Below are 18,262 nucleotides of genomic sequence, written 5' to 3' on the forward strand. Positions count from 1 at the left end.
AAGAAAATCGTTGGCCCGTGATGAAGTGACGATACAACTGAATGACAGTAACACAAAAAAAACAAAAAAAAGCAAGAGAAAGTGTGTTTTATATATTACACATGAAAAAAATTGGCAGTACCTTTTAGTAAATTATTTTTTAAATATGTGCAATTATGTGAAACTGATAAATTTAATAATGAATACAGTTGACTGAAAATTCACTAATGAAAAGCAGGCCTTTGTTTCTTTTTCTAGATTCCTGTAACTCTCAATGAGACTTATGTACCGGCCACTTCAGAATAATCTGTTTTGTTCTTAGCCGAGTCAATATTACTATAAAGTGCCCTTGTTGTCCTCATAACAATCACTCAGCCATAATGAAAATGTAGCGAAATAATTAAATTCTGAAGTCTTACTATAAGTGCCAAACATTTTGCACACATACCAGTTCAATGACAAGTTTGGTACAATATATGTTTTATTGTCCAGAGGTTATTTGATAAAAATGAGTTATTTTGATCATGTATATTATAATTTCATAATCATATTGAATATGGTATTTTGTATGTGTTACTGAAATTTTTGTCTATCCTGTCATGATGGGGCAATTGCCTTTAAGAACCCATCAGATATTTGCAGTGACATCACAGACAGCACTGTCTTTTTCAATTGAGGCTTGAAACAGTGCATATTTATTCATAGTGTAAATATCTACACAGACGTTTTCTATTTTTTATTTAATTAGGTTAGTTGGATGTCGTAGGCTCAACATGTCTACCCTGTCATAGTGAAATGTCATTTCAGAAATGGGAAATCATAGTCGGCTTGCTAAGTGCATGTTGAAAAACGAAGGTCCAACATGTGATAACTAAATACAAACATGAACCAAAAATGTCCACCCTGTCAGCAAGCTCGCATAGTTTGCATTTTTAATTTACATTGCCTGCTTGCAGTTAATGTATAAAAAAAAATGTGTGGGGGGCACAAGTATTTCTAACATAATAATATTTAATACAACAAATACTGTATGAAGTTTAATGGAAAATGAAAACTTTTTGTGTGTATCGGGGACATCTCAAGGGCACATTATGGTGATTTTGACTCAGCCATTTGTGGGTGTTTTTAGCAGTTTGGCCTTTATCTTGCCCTATGACGCATGACACCAAATGACACTCCAGAAGGCCGACACATCCTTGAGAGTCATAATATTGTATGCCAGATGAATAGCACTGTGAAATGGTTTTTACTTGGTAAAGGACTTTTTTAGTCCAAGAAATGCAAGCGTCATATTTCTTACAAGCGCCACAGTTTTCTTTTTTTTTTTAATCCAATAAATCTTCTTGTATATCCAGATGACAAGAGAAGTGAAGAAGCTATTTAGATGAAAAGTGAGCTATCTAAGAACCATCCGCTGGATTGATTTTAAACTCCAGCAGGGACAAATCACCACACGGAGATATAATCGAGCAGCACTGTTTGCACTTCATCTTTGACGTCCTTGCCTTCCTGCTCGTAGAATTTGGATCTGTTTTAACATGCTTGTGCTCCACACGACTGTGAATGATCACAAATATGATTGATGAGTTGCTTTAAATCAAAATGTGTACCTTCATGGCTAGTTTCCAGTTCAATTTCGCCACCATAGCTCCCATATCCGCCGTCGGTTCGGGCCCTGACCCTGAACACGTAGGTGGTGCCTGGTTTAAGGCCGTCCACCGTCATCATGTTGGAGCGAGTTTTCAACACTGTGTAGTTCTGCTCCCGCTGGTTCTGAAGTGGAAATCATAAAAAGAGAAGTAAATTATTAAACAATATACCGAGTAGATAAAAGGTAAAATAACAACAACAACGATGATGATGATGATGATGATGATGATAATAATAATAATAATAATAATAATAATAATAATAATAATAGTAATAATAATAATAATTAATCATGTTTATCTAACATATTTAGTCCTGTAAATGGCAGTAATTTGCACTGGGCCAGTGACCGGTTTCAAAGTATAACGCGGTTTTAAAAAGTCACAGTTTCAAAATGCCTAAAATGATCCATCAGCAGTATTAGCAGTGCAGGTTGGTGCAAGCAGTCAGCGAGCCCGACAACAAATCAGCTTGTGGAAAAAGTCGGCTCTTGCTTACGAAGACTGACTGTGATAGGAGGTGATACGGTACTTTCAATTCGATATCACATTTAGATCAGAGGGCAACCCATCACTTTTCAACAAATGTTAATACATTAACATAATGTCTTCAAATGAAGGTTTCAAAGCAGCAACTACAGTTAGCGTGTCTACAATTGGTGAAATAAATACGATAGACTTGCTATTTTTTGTTTACTAACTAAAAAAATAAAATACAATGCGCTCAATTGAAAAAAGTGGCTGGTATCTACACGCATATTGCAAAATTATACATTTTAGAGTTGGAATTACAATACCATGATACCATGAAAGTTTTTGCTCAAGGTTATCATACCATCAAAAGTGTTATGGTTAGGGTTGGGTTTTGGTTAGTTTTTTATTTTACTTTTGTCACGATTCAGGTTTAGTTTGGGATTCATCTTTATCCACATTTCTTTAAGTTTCAGCCATAATCTGTGTTTTGTTTTGTTGTCCTTGTGTGTCTCCCTAGTCTTGTCAACCATTGTCATGTCCACCTGTGTTTGCCTGTCCTTCCTCATGTGTCAACCAATCAGCATCCTCTGCCACTTGTGTCTTGCCCAGCTGTGTCAAATTGTCAATTAGTGTGAATGTGTATTTAGTTTCTTGTCTCCCCGCTGTCCGCGTCGATTCATTGTCATTTTCCTACCATCATGCTGCCAGTTCTGTTCCTCACCTTGTATCGTTTTACCCTGTTGGACTTTGTTGTTTTGGTTTCTTAGTTTGTAGCTCCTTTTTGCTTCCTTGTTTTTGTTTATTAAACTTTTTTTTTAACCGCAATCTTTGCCTCCTTTGACCTTCATTGCCAAAAGTAGTGAAGCATACAATTGAATAATTAAATCAAATCAAAATCCCCAAAAATAATTGGACCATACTTCTTTTTGTAACCCTTCTTTGGCTTATAATCACATTTCTGTTTCCCAAAATGTGGAGTGAAACACACGGCACTCTTTTAATTGCTGTTCTGGGACTTATCACAACAACAAAAATTTAACTCATACTTGTCGTTTTTATTGACTGTATCATATTCTTTCTTAAACAATGACTATGATTCCTACACTTGGAAACAGGATGTGGTCAAGATTTATTCTCCGGTTCATGATTTCTTTGGATGTGCCTTTGTGTGCACGTTGAAGTGAGTATGCGTGTACGACGAAAGGATAAGTGTGTCAGTTGGCCGGAACCCTGCAGAGAGGCTGCTCATTCTCTAATGGAAGACACTCTTCAGCATGGATTAAGACTATTTCATTACTAATGCATGCCGTCACACATACACACTCGCACAAGCGCCGAGGCTTAATTTCATCACCTTGACGATGTTTTACGAGGTTTGTCCAACAGATGTGTGAGTAATTGACATGCTGGGAGCTGTAGGAGAGGAGCAAGTCTGATATGCCCTCAAGCTACAACACAGCCAATAAGTCGATCGGAGAAGAACATGTTTAGTATCACAAATCCCACCAGCAGCTCCAAAGTGTTCTAACATTATACCAACATTATGCACTAACATTATTATTTGTGAAAAAGTGTAAACACAGATCAAAACCAAAATGAATATTTTCAGCACATTCTCATTTTTATATAATCCACAAAGGATTTTTTTGGAATATAAAATTCACTATTATGGGGCAATAAACAGGTAGGGCACCTTCAAAACTTTAAAAATGAGCTCTCTCTCACCTTCTCATAGTAGATGACCTCATACTCCACGATCACACCTTTGGGTCTCTGTGGGCCTTGCCAGGCCAAGGTCACGCTGTCCTTGCTGCGCCGCTCCTTCAACACAACGCTCACTGCAGGGAAAAGGAAGACAGATACAAAATTAGTGTGAGGTATGACACGTAAGTCACATTGAAGGTAAGGAAGTCCACAGGGGAGGAGGGATGTATTAGATCAGGGGTGTCAAACATAAGGCCCGCGGGCCGGATCAGGTCCGCAAAGGGGTTTAATCCGGCCCGCAAGATGACTTTATAAAGTAAATAAAAAACAAACAAAAAAAATTGGAATGCCAGACCAATAAATCAGGCCACAATCAAAACATAAATTTGTAATTTCACAAGCCTTCCTCAGATGAGCAATGCAAGTCGTACCCGGAATCGTCCTAGATGTCATTATTTTAAAGTTACGGTTTGTTTACATTTTTCTTTAAAAAAATAAAAATAAAATAAAAAATCATAGACCGACAAACGTGTAAATATGACACAAATTCAATTACTGGTAACACAAATACATATGACAAGAATTAACGTCCTTATAACTTCATTAACTGCGCCATACATTGCATTGTGGGAACAATATACTGTATATGCAAAACAGGTAGATTTAACACATCCGGAAGTCATACAGGAAAAAGTGTTGCCGTGTTCCATTGGCATTCGTGTTACTTTTTTTGGAACAATATATTACAGCTGAGCTCCGTAATTTAGGGCTGGCCCACAAATAGTGAAAACTTGTGTAGAATTGACGGCAATTGTTTTTATGTTATATACCATTGTTTTACTGATTCGGCCCACTTGGTCAGATATTTTCCTCCATGTGGTCCCTGAGCTAATATGAGTTTGACAGCCCTGTATTAGATGCTACCTACTATTCCATTAAAAGCACTACTTGTAACATGCACATGAAACATTCGAACAACTGAGCATAAGCTGTTTTATGTAATGTTCTGCTCGTTATTAATTAAAATCTCAAAGTTGATGACCTAAACACCCATCCCACATTGGGGCACATGCTGCATGTACCGTATATAGAGTACAGTATGCAGCAATATGAGTGTGGGAGTGCATGAGGCTGAGTGGCATGTGTGGGGATCTTAATGAGGATTCCAACCTCCTACGCGCCTTTTCATCATCAGCGCCCTGTCACATGCACTTCAGTTGCGCCAATTTTCACACACATCCGTAATGTGTAGGATGTACATATGATTAACAAGGAAAGTGACAGTGTGAGTGATTAATAAACCATAAACCATCAATCCAGAAAAAATGGTAATTACTTTAATATTTAATCACGTGGGTAAGATTCTTGATACCTTCCCATTACAGTAAAAAACAAAACAAAACAAAAAAAACCCTCACCTAAACGATATCTGTAGCTCTCATTATTATCCGGATAATTTCATATGACACAGTATAATGTAAATAACTTACTACTGTATTATTGTATTTTGCTGACTGTAAGTCACCCCATAGTATGAGTAGCACCAGTCAAAAAGATAAAAAAAAAAAAAAAAAAAAAAAAGCATCATGAAGAAGGAAAAAACAACAACATAAATGTCACTCCGGTGTAGAAGTCACATTTTTTGTATGTATTTATGTATGTATTTATTTTTTTATTTATTTTATTTTTTATTTTTTGTATGTATTTATATATTTAAAAACAGGACAGATTTGACTAAATATACATATATGTTTATTTATATTCTAATTATATTTTCTATGACTTATTTCTATGACTTGTTATTATGCACAATAAAGAAGTCAATCATTCTGCTACACAAGAATATTCCAATGTTGGAATGTGGCTTTTTCATTCTTTGATGGAAAGGTACAGAGACCACACTAATCCATTATTTCCATTATTTATACAACTAAAAACTTTCAAATTTAATGAATTGATATTTTAACCGTCTCAAAATAATGTTTAAAGCCCATCATGAAATTTTACCACTTAAAATACAAATTAAATTTAAAAAAAAAAGGGAAAGTGAGTATAAATTAAGAGGAACAGATATTTTTTCCAAAACAAAATATAGAGTAAAACGAAAAGGTCAGCTTGTGGAACAATCTGAATTGTAAAACAAAATCAACTCAGTCTATCTGTATTTTTAAAAACTTGACAAAAGCTCAATTTCTGGAAAGATACATATTGCACAAGGACATGCTGCTGAATTATTTTATAGAATATTTTACCGCTGTCATTTATTTTGTGTTATCATTTAAGTTTGACTTATTTCTGTCCCTTTTCATTTCTCTCCTTTTTTAAGGAATGAAATACAATTTTAAATTGAATTGAAAATGGAAAGGTATCAAGAATTTTGCCTGTATGTTTATATGGACAGTCTAGCAGTTGCGTTGACGTATTATAAAAATAACGCGACCAACTAGATGATATGCTGCTCTAATGATCAGTAAGTCACCGGTTTCATACCTGTAAATATGTCACCAGTACCATGTATGGTCAAAACAGCTGAACTAGTAAAACCGTTTGCCAGTTGAAGCCTCTCGAGGCTTGATTCATCAGTATAGTAAAACAAAACTTCCAAGTTTATCTGCACCTGAATTTGAGATATTGAATCGATCACAACTGGGCTATTCTGTCTTAAAGGACATTTTGTCTCTTATCCGAGCAGGCTTCATCAGTTCATGCTGAAGGCTACATACAGTAGGTAGGACAACACTAGCCTGCTCCTATCCGACCTAACCTCGCTCATGAACCGATGAAGCCTGCTCATATGAGACGGGAAACATCTCAGAAGACAACCGAGACAAACACTCCTGTTGTGATTGATTCAATTCCCTGAGAACGAACTGACCTGGATCTTAGAACAAAAGTCAGCTCTGTGATATAAGTGGATACAAACGAGTAACACGTGACTTGCCTGTTTGTGATGTGGTAATATTAATCACCGCTCTTCCTTTCGGGGTTGGACTCAAGTCTGACACGCCGTTCTGACTCTCGATGATGAAACTGTAGTTGGAGTCCGGCTGCAGGTCGGTGATCACGACGGTGGCTGACGAGAGGCCGAATTGTCGGGGCACAAAGTGGACACTGCTTCCACAGGGCGCGCACTGTTTGCTCTCGCCAGAGCACTTTCTGCAGTGAAGGCTGTAAGTGATGTCCCCCCGTCCTCCTGTGTCTCTTGGGGACGACCACTCTAACGTGACGCAGGTCTCGTTCACTGTGGAGATCGGGTTTTCCGGACCGGATGGGGGACCTGGGTATAATACAATTAGTTAGGGACTGTGATGAATTGTAAATTGATGTCCAATCAAGGGTTACCAGTAAAATGATTTGTTTGGCACAGTTTTGTATGCTGGACATCATCATTGCGCATATAATTGATCACCGAGTCTCCTATAATAAATCATTCATATAAATGAAAAATGATTAAATCACAAGGACTGGGTATTGCCGCCAACCTCACGATACGATATCACGATACAGGGGTCACGACACGATACGTATCGCGATACATTTGTATCCCAATACTTGATCTTCAAGGCGATACGTATCCCGATATATGACATTAATTTACTTGCATAACAGTCATATGTACACCTAAAGGATATGTTTCTTATGCTGAGTGACAAAAATATTTTTGTTAGCAGCTCTTCTGGTTTACCACCAAGCGGCATGCCTGGTTTAAATGTGCACGCACTGCAGAGCAAGGAGCAGCTTTCACAGACACACCGGGAATATTGCATGAGCCGATATGTGTAAAAATATAAAAGTATTAAAATTACAGCTCTAAAATGTGTTTATTTGAAATATTTGGGGAAATAAAAACAGCATTTTTTTCATGTAACACATTCGATTTCGTTTTTAAACAAAATATAGGAAAATTGGTACATTAAGACACGTACCATGTTAAGTTTAGAAGTAAATAAATGTTGATATTCTTCCTCTGTTTTAATTTTTCTTAGCAAGACACAGTGTCCAATCACTGGTGAGCTATTTTTGCATTAATTGAAGTCAGTTAACTTCAAAGACGCTGCTGCTTTTTATTTTTTTAGTACAATGGAAGCTGCAAAGGCAAACGTTAACTGCCTATTTAAAGTTAACGAGCAATATCGATTCTGACACCTGCGTATCGATACGTGTATTGTAATGAGGCCCGCAACGATATATTGCCGTATCGATTTTTTGAGCACACCCCTATAAATCACCGCAGGGTAGACACTTTAATGAGTGAAAAACTTAAAGAAGTTGTCTAGTTATTGTTGCAACAGTGAAAGTATCACATACTACAGTGGATTTCTACATTATTTGATAGCCAGGATTCAGTTGGCTGTTGCTGATTTGTGGGTTTGTGCCAGACTGCAGACAATAAATAATCCACATGACGACCATTTGATCCATAGAAAGTGGCAAGAGAGTCAATTTCTTACAAGTCGGGTATATCTTTTGATTTAGAAGACTTCATATTACTTTCAACGGCTTCAAATGTGAATTTATGATACTTGTCCAAGTCTGGAAAGTAGTACTGCAATCACTCTAAAAGGTTGACACTTCATTTCAGTGAGTAAGATTTTCACATATGAGTTGAACTGTTTTGCGGCTCTCTGTCACATTCCCACGTTGAGGTGTGAATCGTTTCATTATGTATGCTAATAATCACCCAAAATCTGATGCCACATTTCTTATGGACTAGCAGGTGTGTGTGATTCAGACGTGAGAGATGGACCACGAACGCGGCAGCATCCCAAGTGCCAAAACAAATATCAACCATATCCATCTCTGAAGTACAGAAGTGTGGAACTGCCAATGTGGAGTAAACATGTTTAACTGGCAAATAGGCATCCTTTTTTGCAACTAGGTTTGGCCAGATTTAAATCCATTCGAATATACTTGCAAATATGTTTAAACGTACCGTATTTTCCGCACTATAAGGCGCACCTAAAAGCCTTCAATTTTTTCAAAAGCTGACCATGCGCCTTATAATCCAGTGCGCCTTATATATGGATCAATATTGAGCCGCAACAGGTCTCGCTGTCAAGACGCTATCGGTGACCCTGCACGATCGGTGACGCGCATGCGCAGAAGATCCCGCCATCTTGGATCGCTAGCTAATACGAATACTTTACCTCAGAGAAAATAATAAAACAGCTGTTTATTCATTTTGGGAGTGAATGGAGTTGTTAGAAAGCTGGTTTGTTAATCTATGAATAAAGTTTGACTGACCTATCTGACTGTTTTGTTGACATTCCCTTTAGCGCAGCACCATCTAATGGATGCATAATGTAACCCCAGCCTCTACTGTAGCGCCTTTTTTTGGAAAAGGTTTTAAAATATGTCATTCATTGAAGGTGCGCCTTATAATGCGGTGTGCCTTTTGCACCGCGCTAACCGGCAAAAATGGAGCAATCAGCAAGTGCCTAATTCACTAAACACGCGCAGATGGGGAAATCTGTCACTAAGTGCTCTGCCGAACAGATTACGTCACGGTGCGCCGGTGTTATTTGCGCGTATGTAAATGAGGAAATTTGCATACATTTGACGAAAAATATGCCCATTCCAATGCAAATGAGACTCATTGATATGCAGCGTCTAATTCACTAACGCCAGCGCAAATAGCCACACCGAGTTTGCGTGACGCAAATAACGTTTTTGGAAAGCATGTATTAACTGCTGCAATCTCGATCATGACAGCATTGCGTGCCATTTGCAGCACAACGTCCACGGCAGATCACGCAAAGAGGAGAGAGAGAGAGAGAGAGAGAGAGCGAGGGGGAAATATTTCCTTTACAATTATTTTTACGTGCCAGATGCATACTGTACGCCCACGCCAACCTCTGAGAATATATTTTTAAAAAACAATCGCACCAATAATTTGTACTTTATGAATGAATGCCGTCGTTGTCGTCCTCTCTGCTCTGTACAGCTTAATGGCGCTCTAAACGCTTACTCTCGGTCCAACCTCGCTTTCTGATAATGTCATCTTTCTCGCAACTGTTACGATAACAGCCATGTTCTTGGCGCAAATCCATTGCCATGTGTGGTAAATCAGGTGCAAATTTGCTCCAAGCTGTCAGTTTTGTGGGCGTGTTTGATTAGATTTGATTAGATTATATGATTAGAGCAATATCCTTAGGGAATAGGTGGGTAACTGGGCGCAGAGTGCGGGTGCAGTTGTGGTGAAATATTTCGCGCTATTACCGGACGCAGCGCATTCTGAGTGAATATGCCCCTCAGTGTTTTTAATATTTACTGTATTTAAGACTTCACTAAAGTGCGAGTGTAGTTTTGTGACAGACTATGGCGTGTTCATCGTTCGTTTCGGGTTTTCGGGTTCGCCCTAGTCGGAACACCTCCATTGTAAAGTAAGGACATCCTGTATTGTTGCATCTATTTTCTATAGTGCTTTTCTCTTTAGGCCTCTTCTCTGTGTCTTTCTCTTTAAGCCTACTTGACTGTTTTTTTTCATGGTTTAATAAATAATAATAATAAATTATAAATTAATAATAGTACAAGGTACGGCGGGCCTTATGTGACACTAGTGCTGGAACTTTTCTGACACACCTCGTAATGAGAGCAAGGACAAAATAGAATTTCAAACTCGAGCTTTACTATTTCTCCTCTTTGTACATGACACGTGTAGAAGTCCAGCGAATGTGGCTGCTCACAGCACAACTTGTTAAAGTCAATTCAAGCATGGGCCATTCTGACTGACATAAAATGAAAAATTTAACCCGGCCATCTCATAATTGGACCACCAACGTTGGTCTATTTGTTTAAAATGACCCTAAAACACCAAATCCAAAACTTGCCCAACACCGCATTGGTTTGGGAGATACGGCCTGCCGAATTCTTCAGATTTCGGCAAAAACGGGTGTGGAAGACAAACTTACACCTCAATATCTTGGAAATTATTGGGTCAATTTTTAAACGAAATGTATTGTCGGAAAGCGAGTTCAACAGGGATTCTAAATATTCCTATTATTACACCAATTTGGCAAACTTGGATATTGCCCCTGTGAAACGTTTATACATTTAGCCAACATTAGGGGTGGGTATCTTTTCACAAAAGACGATCCGGTGCAGTTTTCGATATGTAGGATGCAATGGGGTATATGCCACGGAAGAGGCGGGACATGATTTTGCACATCAGTTTGTTTCCGGTCCGGGTTGTTCAATTTAGTTCAATTCAGTGGGAATACAATTTGATCCGAGATGGCTCAATTCGACATGGTATGATGCTTTGACTTTTTTGTTGTCATTTGAATTAACTTTTCTGTACTGTAAAGGCACAATTTCTTTCTAAAATATTTCTCTCCAATAAAAGACGCTTAAATACGTATCTCGATATACTTCAGAATAGAATGATTCGATTCGGTTCGGTACGATGCACTCGAATCTTATAAATCAAAAAACTATTCTTTGGTTCAAAATGGGTTTTTTTGTTACACCCCTGAGCTCACATGTTGGGTTTGAATTCCAGGAAAGTTTATCTCAAGGTTACAACAAGGTCAAATTGAAGATCAAAGTAAAGATCAAAGGGTCAAGGTCAAGCAACCTCAGCATTGCCCAATCCTAAAAAGAATGGTATAGTTATCTGAAATAATTACAGGCAGTATCTCCCAAACCGCTGGTGTGGTAAAATTTGATGTTTTGTGATCATAATGCACATATAACCCAAGTTTCGTCCAATTCTGAGATGGTCGAGTTAACTCCATCGGGTGAATTGAGCCATAAAAAATCCAAGTGCAGATGACATGTCATCAGGTGATAGCTGTGTACTGAGCCCTGGGGGATCTCTGGCACAGCCTGGGCCTTTCCTGATTAGCCTTCCCAGTGGTGAACATCCCAGGGGTGAGGGTGGGGGGGGTTGTGGGGGTCCTCAAAGCTCTGCGACCGGAATCGGAGACCATGCAGGGGATAATTGAAGCTGTCTGTAATAAATCTGTCAGAAGAGCATACTGATTTATCCCGCTAATTCCGTCATTTTCTTTTCCACATCCCCCACTTCCCTCGGCCATGCATAACTGTCCATCATCATCATTTGCGATCATGTGCCTGTTTTCCACCACTCCAATTCCCGACTGTTCTTTTCCTTTTCCCTGTCTTAAGTGTCATTCCACATGTCTCCCCGTGACTTACGTGTTCACCTTTTCTCCTTGTTTGATCCATTTCCCCCTTTTCCCCTGCTCCTTCCTCGTTCCCATTTAGGGGAGCATACATATTTGAAAGAGGCATTAGTCATTTCCAGCTGATAACACCTGTCACATCTCACCTGCTACAACGATTAATGAGTGTAATCTAGCATAACCTGATAATGGGTCTGCGCTGCGAGTGTGCGCTCCGGGGTGTTTCCGTGCTCTTCTTCCCTCTCAGTCTTTGTCATCGTGGCACTGTCCTTTTCCGCCTCCCCCCTCGCAAATCCTTCCGTCTATCTCAATTCAACTCTTTGCGTGTAGCATGCTCGCCTCCCTGCTCATTGGACAGAGTTAAATCCCTTTGGCGGTGCGTGCGTGTGTGTGAGAGACGGAAAGGTCAAGAAATTTCCTACGTGCTTGTGATAAGAGTATCAGCCTCACGTGTTCTCACGGCACACTGACCTACAAGCACTCAGCTAACACGCATGGGTGCATGTGTGTTTCATGTGTGCGCCAGGTGTGTTGAACGGGCAAATCCGAAGGAAAAGGGAACCGGCACGGATGGGTTGTTTAGAAACATAAATTGGAAAGCTGTCATGCACTGTAAATCCTTACAAGAACACATTACCAACTAATTAAATTTAATGTAATCCAATAGTTGTAACTTAAAGCCGCAGTTTGGTGCAGCATGCTATGAAATTAACTTGTGTTTTATTTCTTAATATTTCTGCATATTAAAGTTCACTCACGTGTGCACGCCATGGAGCGTGGGTCGCTGTCGGCTCGGTAGAAGCCTTTCTCACAAACGCACTCGGTGGCTTGCTCCTGCGGGGACGAGCTGTGAGGAGGACATTTGTTGCAGTAGGCGTCAGTGGCCGAGGCCTTGTAGGTTCCCGGTCTGCACGCTGGAGAAAAAATATAAACATAAAGTTAATGGAGGAGTAAGGCGCAGATGATGTGCAATAAACATCAATCACCAAGACAAAGAAATGCTGCTTTAAATGACAGAAATGTTGCAATAACTCATGTTTACTACTTGTAGTTGGTTGAATCTATAATATGAAGAAAAATAGAAAAATAGAAAAATCAAATACGCACTCATTGGACATAACAATCAATAAGGAGGAACAATTCCATGAGGATGATAATGCTCAATTTAGGGCAACAAAATGACTTTGTTGACGTCACTTTCTTTTCATGATGAGACCATGATAGCATGACGAGATGACGAGGACTCAGATGTTCCAATTGCAAAGAGTCTAGTGTTCTTAATTAGTATGTTCTTTGAGACACTCGCCAAGTTCACAGGACTGTATTCTTGATGTTAAAAAAATTGCTTAAAACTACAATGTAAAACTAAAATGGCTTCCAAAAACAACCCTGATTTAGATTTGACATGTTCATTTGAATATGTTTTGCTGTTATTTTAAATTGTATTATTTTATTTCATAAGTTATTGTATTATAGTTTTCTTAGTATAGTAATTTATTTTTATACCTTTGAAATAAATTCATATGCACTGTTGTGTATCATATTGTAACTGAGCCTTTCTATGTTGCTAAGTAATGCTACCGTAATAATGAAACATATTTAACAGCTGTATCTTTAGCGACAATACTTTTGGTAGGCGATTTGTAAATGTCATGTTAATTACTCGATTGATTCTAATATGACAGCTGTTAAGTTTTCATATTTCATCTACTTGTGTATGGCCATTATTTTACCAAAGCATATTCTACATAATAAGAAACATATGAGCTAAAACTATTATATCCGTGACACATAATTTTGGTGTATAGCTGACTTCAAGAAATTCCTGAATAATGAAAAACACATTTGGTGTCATCCGTTTATACGTTCCCCATACAGCAACATAAAAAAGTGTTGCATTATTACAGTGCTTTGCCAACGCCAATTTTGCATTGTTAATCTCCACAGGATATCACTTTAATGTTTTAAATTATTCACATTATATTAATTATAAATATATTAGATGATTCACCATCAAAATACTAAATGATCTAAACTAATTGACTCATTCACTCACTGAAGCAACCCCCTTTGCTCCGGGCAGTTTGACTAGTATTTGGCTGGTTTTGCAAAGCCCACAGAATATTGTGTTATATTGCTACAAAAAAACAAACAAACAAACAAACAAAAAAAACGGTTAACCTACCAAAAGAAAGATTAGAGTCTCTTCGTTCATCAGGGAAAAAAGGATATTTGCATCTGTTTCCGTTTTGAAGCAATTAGCATTAGAATATAGCTAAGTTTAATCAATATTCACATTCCTGGTGAAAACACTGGAAAAAAAGAGCTTGTTGCAACATGGCCCTGGCTGATCTCTTATACTCTGCTGCCACCTTCCGGCCGTTTTTAAAAACAACAATTGTTTAAGCTACCTCTCCATGTCAGAAGCTGCATCAAAGCCTTCTGTATGCTCTTGCATTTAAAAAAAAGAAAGAAAAAAAAAGTAAGGCGTAATTGGACAAAGTATTAAAAATCCTTTTTATATGTTATTGGGTTTGAATGAGTTCAAAAGCTATTAAATTGTCTTTTAATGTCAGTCTAATATATTTCAATACACATTCTAATCATTATAATAACTATTTTGTATCTCACAGTTGGCTGAGAGAACCCACTTAAATGACCAAATATGGTTACGCTGTTATTTAGTCCTTGAAACACACTGACAAAAGAGCCAAACACTCTACAAAAGTGGCCAAGGGCACACAAACAAGAGGAGTTGTGGTGCGGCAAAGGCACTACTCGTGAGACTGACGGCTCATGCGATGTGTCGTGCAGCACCCATGGCAACGGACACGAAAACAAGAGTCTGATTTAACGCATTGTGGCATTCGGTTTACGTGAGATCTTTTTGCATCAGGCGGGAAGACCGCGGGGTCGCACTGTACAAAACACAGCCCAACAGCGTCGCAACTGTCACTGCTCTTGGATGAGCGCCGGCTCTTCAGGCTGCCGCGGAGGCACAAAAACAGCCGCAGCAGTAACATAACGTGACTATTGCTTGGCTCTGGATGCATATTGGTCATTTTGTGGAAGAATTGACTTTCCTCTGTGGTAATCTAAATACTAGGGGTGTGAATTGCCTAGTACCTGACGATTCGATTCGTATCACGATTCACAGGTCACGATTCGATTCGATACCGATTAATCCCGATACGAATTTATAAGTCGATTGTTGCGATTTTTTTTCATTCAAATTTAGAAAATACTAATCAGTAAGCTTGTAGAGTGTAAGATTTATATGAAAATGTATTATTTATTTATCTGAAATTTCAGTCTTATAGAGGTTGTAATCTGTTTCATGTTTGAACAGCATTAAAATAAAATATTAAGGCTTAATGTTCCGTTCATATAACATTCTTCCATGCTCAAGGTGTGAATCCTAACCCGAAGTCAGACGTTTTGTTGAATATTTTTCCATTAAAAATGGAAAAAAAAAAAAAAAGGCAATGATGATAAGACGTTGAATCGGTAAGACTACCGAATGAACAATTCTGAGCTCTTAAAAAAATAAATAAATGAATAAATAAATAAATAAATTAATTAATTAATAAAAAAAAAAATCTATTTTTTTTATTGAATCGATTCGAGAATCGCGCGATGTAGTATCGCTATATATCGCCGAATTGATTTTTTTTTACACCCCTACTAAATACAAATTGTTTTTTATTTACATTCATAGGCCTAGTATTTCGTCCTTCTAAGCATACGCTTCCTCTGTGGTAAATACAGTCCACCATTCCATGTAATGAAAATGAGGGTGACTGACTCACCCCCACCCTCCCCATGAGTGTGCTTATGCATATTTGTCTGCAGAATACCAGAATAACTTGGACCACTGATGCGACAGAATCCACCTGGCACTGATTGTATGTTAGCGTGCCCGACACTTGTGTGTTAAGTATGCTTGCTAATGTGTGTGTTTGTGTGTCGGTGCGTCGGCGTGCCTGCTGATTGCTTGTGCCGCTGGTGAAGGTCACGGATTTAATCAAGGTACAATCCACTCATCCCAGGAAAGCTGTAAATTATCGCACTAATGCGCGTCCCCGCACACACGTACGGCCGACATATATGCAAGGCAGTGGTAGTTAACCTGCAGAGAGAGGGATGGAAATGTGGCCTAAAAGCAGCGTGATTTCTCAAAGTGGAGGTAAGTTCTTCCACCTGGATGCCGCGTTCGCTCGTGAACAGAATGTATTTTTAGGCAAAACATTCATCATATTGGGAGCAAGGTCCACCAGCGCAATCCCCAAAAGACCCGAGAGAACGCTGGAACAGGAGACGTGCTGTTTGCAAAAAAAAAAAAAGGGGGAAACAAAAGTAAAGGCAAGGTAAGAAGAGGGAAGGACGTGGAGTGAATATTCTCCAAGGGAAGACTTTCTGGCCTCTTTCCTCCTTGCCGTCATCTTCCAAGATAATGGGTGCCCATGTGCTGTGTTATGTGTGTGCTTTGGCTGAGCTGTAAAAGTAGGGTGGGCTAGCAACTATTCTCCCGGGGCGTCTCATCCGGCGCGTCCTTGCTCTTGCCAGGCCTGGCATCCCAACAAGTGCCTGATCAAAGTCTGTGTAAAAACTTGGCGTCTTCGAGTTAGCGCTTTGCTCTCCCAATCTTTTTCGCCTCGCTGCTCTACCTCATCCCACTTGATGTCGCTTACATAGTGCTTCTTCTTTCTTCTGCCGCCCTCTTTTCCCTCATGGGATACTCGCTACCTGACGGGGTTCCCTAATGATTAATGCCTCGCCACAGTTAAGAAAAGACAGACGTACACACACAAAAAAAAAAAAAAACCTTGCACACGAAAGTCACACTCGAGACGAGAAGTTAAGCTACGTTCTAAATTCTATGCTGTAGAACGATGAAAACTTGGAATAAAAACTGAGACAAACACACGTTAAAGTGTAAACGAGCTAGTCAGTGGTTAAGGCCATAGCTTGGTGCTACATATGCTGCACCTGCTTGCTACAAGTAGCCATGTGCATCGGTTGGCTACTGCTGTGGCTAACCACGTTACGGAGTTACTTCTAAGTAAGTAATCATCACCTCTGCCACTTAGAATAAGAATTTTGCTCTGACAAGTATCATTCTCTCGAAAGAAAGATGGAGAAGCCATGCTAATTGCTAAGCTAACCTAAGACTTACATGGCTAGCGCGTTTCGCACCAGAATTAAGTGCTTAGGGTGATCGCCTTTCTCAGATGTCTGGCTGCAACGACGATAAAGAGCTTAGAACTTTGAAAAACAAAATACCAGGCACATTATTAAGTCTGGACTCCAGGGGAAAAAAAAAAAAAGAAAATACTAGACAGATCCAGAACCAGAAATACGTACACTATGCCACGAGGTGTGACCAATAAGGTTAAAAATGTATTAATATAGAATAAAATATTTATAATATCAGTGATATTATTTGTTTCTTTTCACAATAGAGTCATGAGTTTTGAGTTTAACTTTTGAGGTCTGCACGATAGGGTAGGCAAAAATAAGCGTGAGCGTCAGCCTATACCGTTTCGGTTTATGTTTTTTTTCTTTTTTATGGTGGACCTGTTTGATGGTATTTTTTTTTCTGATTGATCTAAATAAATTGTATTCCTTCATTCATTCATTCATTCATTCATTCACAATAAATGTTACATTCAGTATATTTATTTCCATCAATTCAGCTTAGTTTCTAGACAAGAAAATGCAGTTTGCTGTTATAGACAATGTGAATTGAAGAAATAAAAACTCTTGATTATGGTATCTAAAAAACAAAAACAAAATAAAAATAGTTAATTTGTCACATTCATATTGTTTAATGAAACCATTGCTTCAAATCCATGGAATTACCCTGCAAAATATTGCTGCACAAAATTATAAAGGTTTTCTTCAAATGAAATCACTGATTTGCAAAACTGCACATTAGTGCACTGTGAGAGATCATCAGGTGTGCCACGGATAATCCAATTCCACTTAATTGGTCTGAAAAGTATCATTTACTTAGTAATAATATCTTGTTGTTCATCAATCTCTAGATGGCAGAAGGTGCAATGAATGTGTGTAGCTGCCTGTTTCCATTCATTCAACAGAATAATAATGCTGTGTTCAACAGGCCAAAGTTTTTACCTTGTACATTTGGAAGTAGATTGAGACAAAACCATCATTATATCAGTAAATATAGCCAACATTTTTAGGCCATTTTAACTTGTTGGTTTGTCATGAGATTTTTTATTTTTTTTTTGGTTCAATAATGTTTCAGGAACACCAAATGTTTAAATGTCCTCCATTGTTTTTCAT

The 18,262-nt window shown here is 38.5% G+C and overlaps 1 protein-coding gene across 2 annotated transcripts in view; it reads right to left on the reverse strand.

Annotated features, from left to right (window-relative positions):
* The window catches only part of LOC144020576 (ephrin type-A receptor 3-like), a 141,455-nt gene that overhangs the window by 50,258 nt on the left and 72,935 nt on the right, over nucleotides 1-18,262 (reverse strand). For both annotated transcript variants that reach the window (XM_077524206.1, XM_077524197.1), the window contains exons 6-9: nucleotides 12,712-12,867; nucleotides 6,748-7,083; nucleotides 3,828-3,940; nucleotides 1,590-1,752 (exon numbers count right to left, since the gene is read on the reverse strand). In XM_077524206.1, the coding sequence (XP_077380332.1) occupies nucleotides 1,590-1,752; nucleotides 3,828-3,940; nucleotides 6,748-7,083; nucleotides 12,712-12,867 (768 nt within the window). The remainder of the gene's footprint in view (nucleotides 1-1,589; nucleotides 1,753-3,827; nucleotides 3,941-6,747; nucleotides 7,084-12,711; nucleotides 12,868-18,262) is intronic.

Source organism: Festucalex cinctus, chromosome 1 (genome assembly GCF_051991245.1).
Source record: "Festucalex cinctus isolate MCC-2025b chromosome 1, RoL_Fcin_1.0, whole genome shotgun sequence".
Classification (NCBI taxonomy): Eukaryota; Metazoa; Chordata; class Actinopteri; order Syngnathiformes; family Syngnathidae; genus Festucalex; species Festucalex cinctus.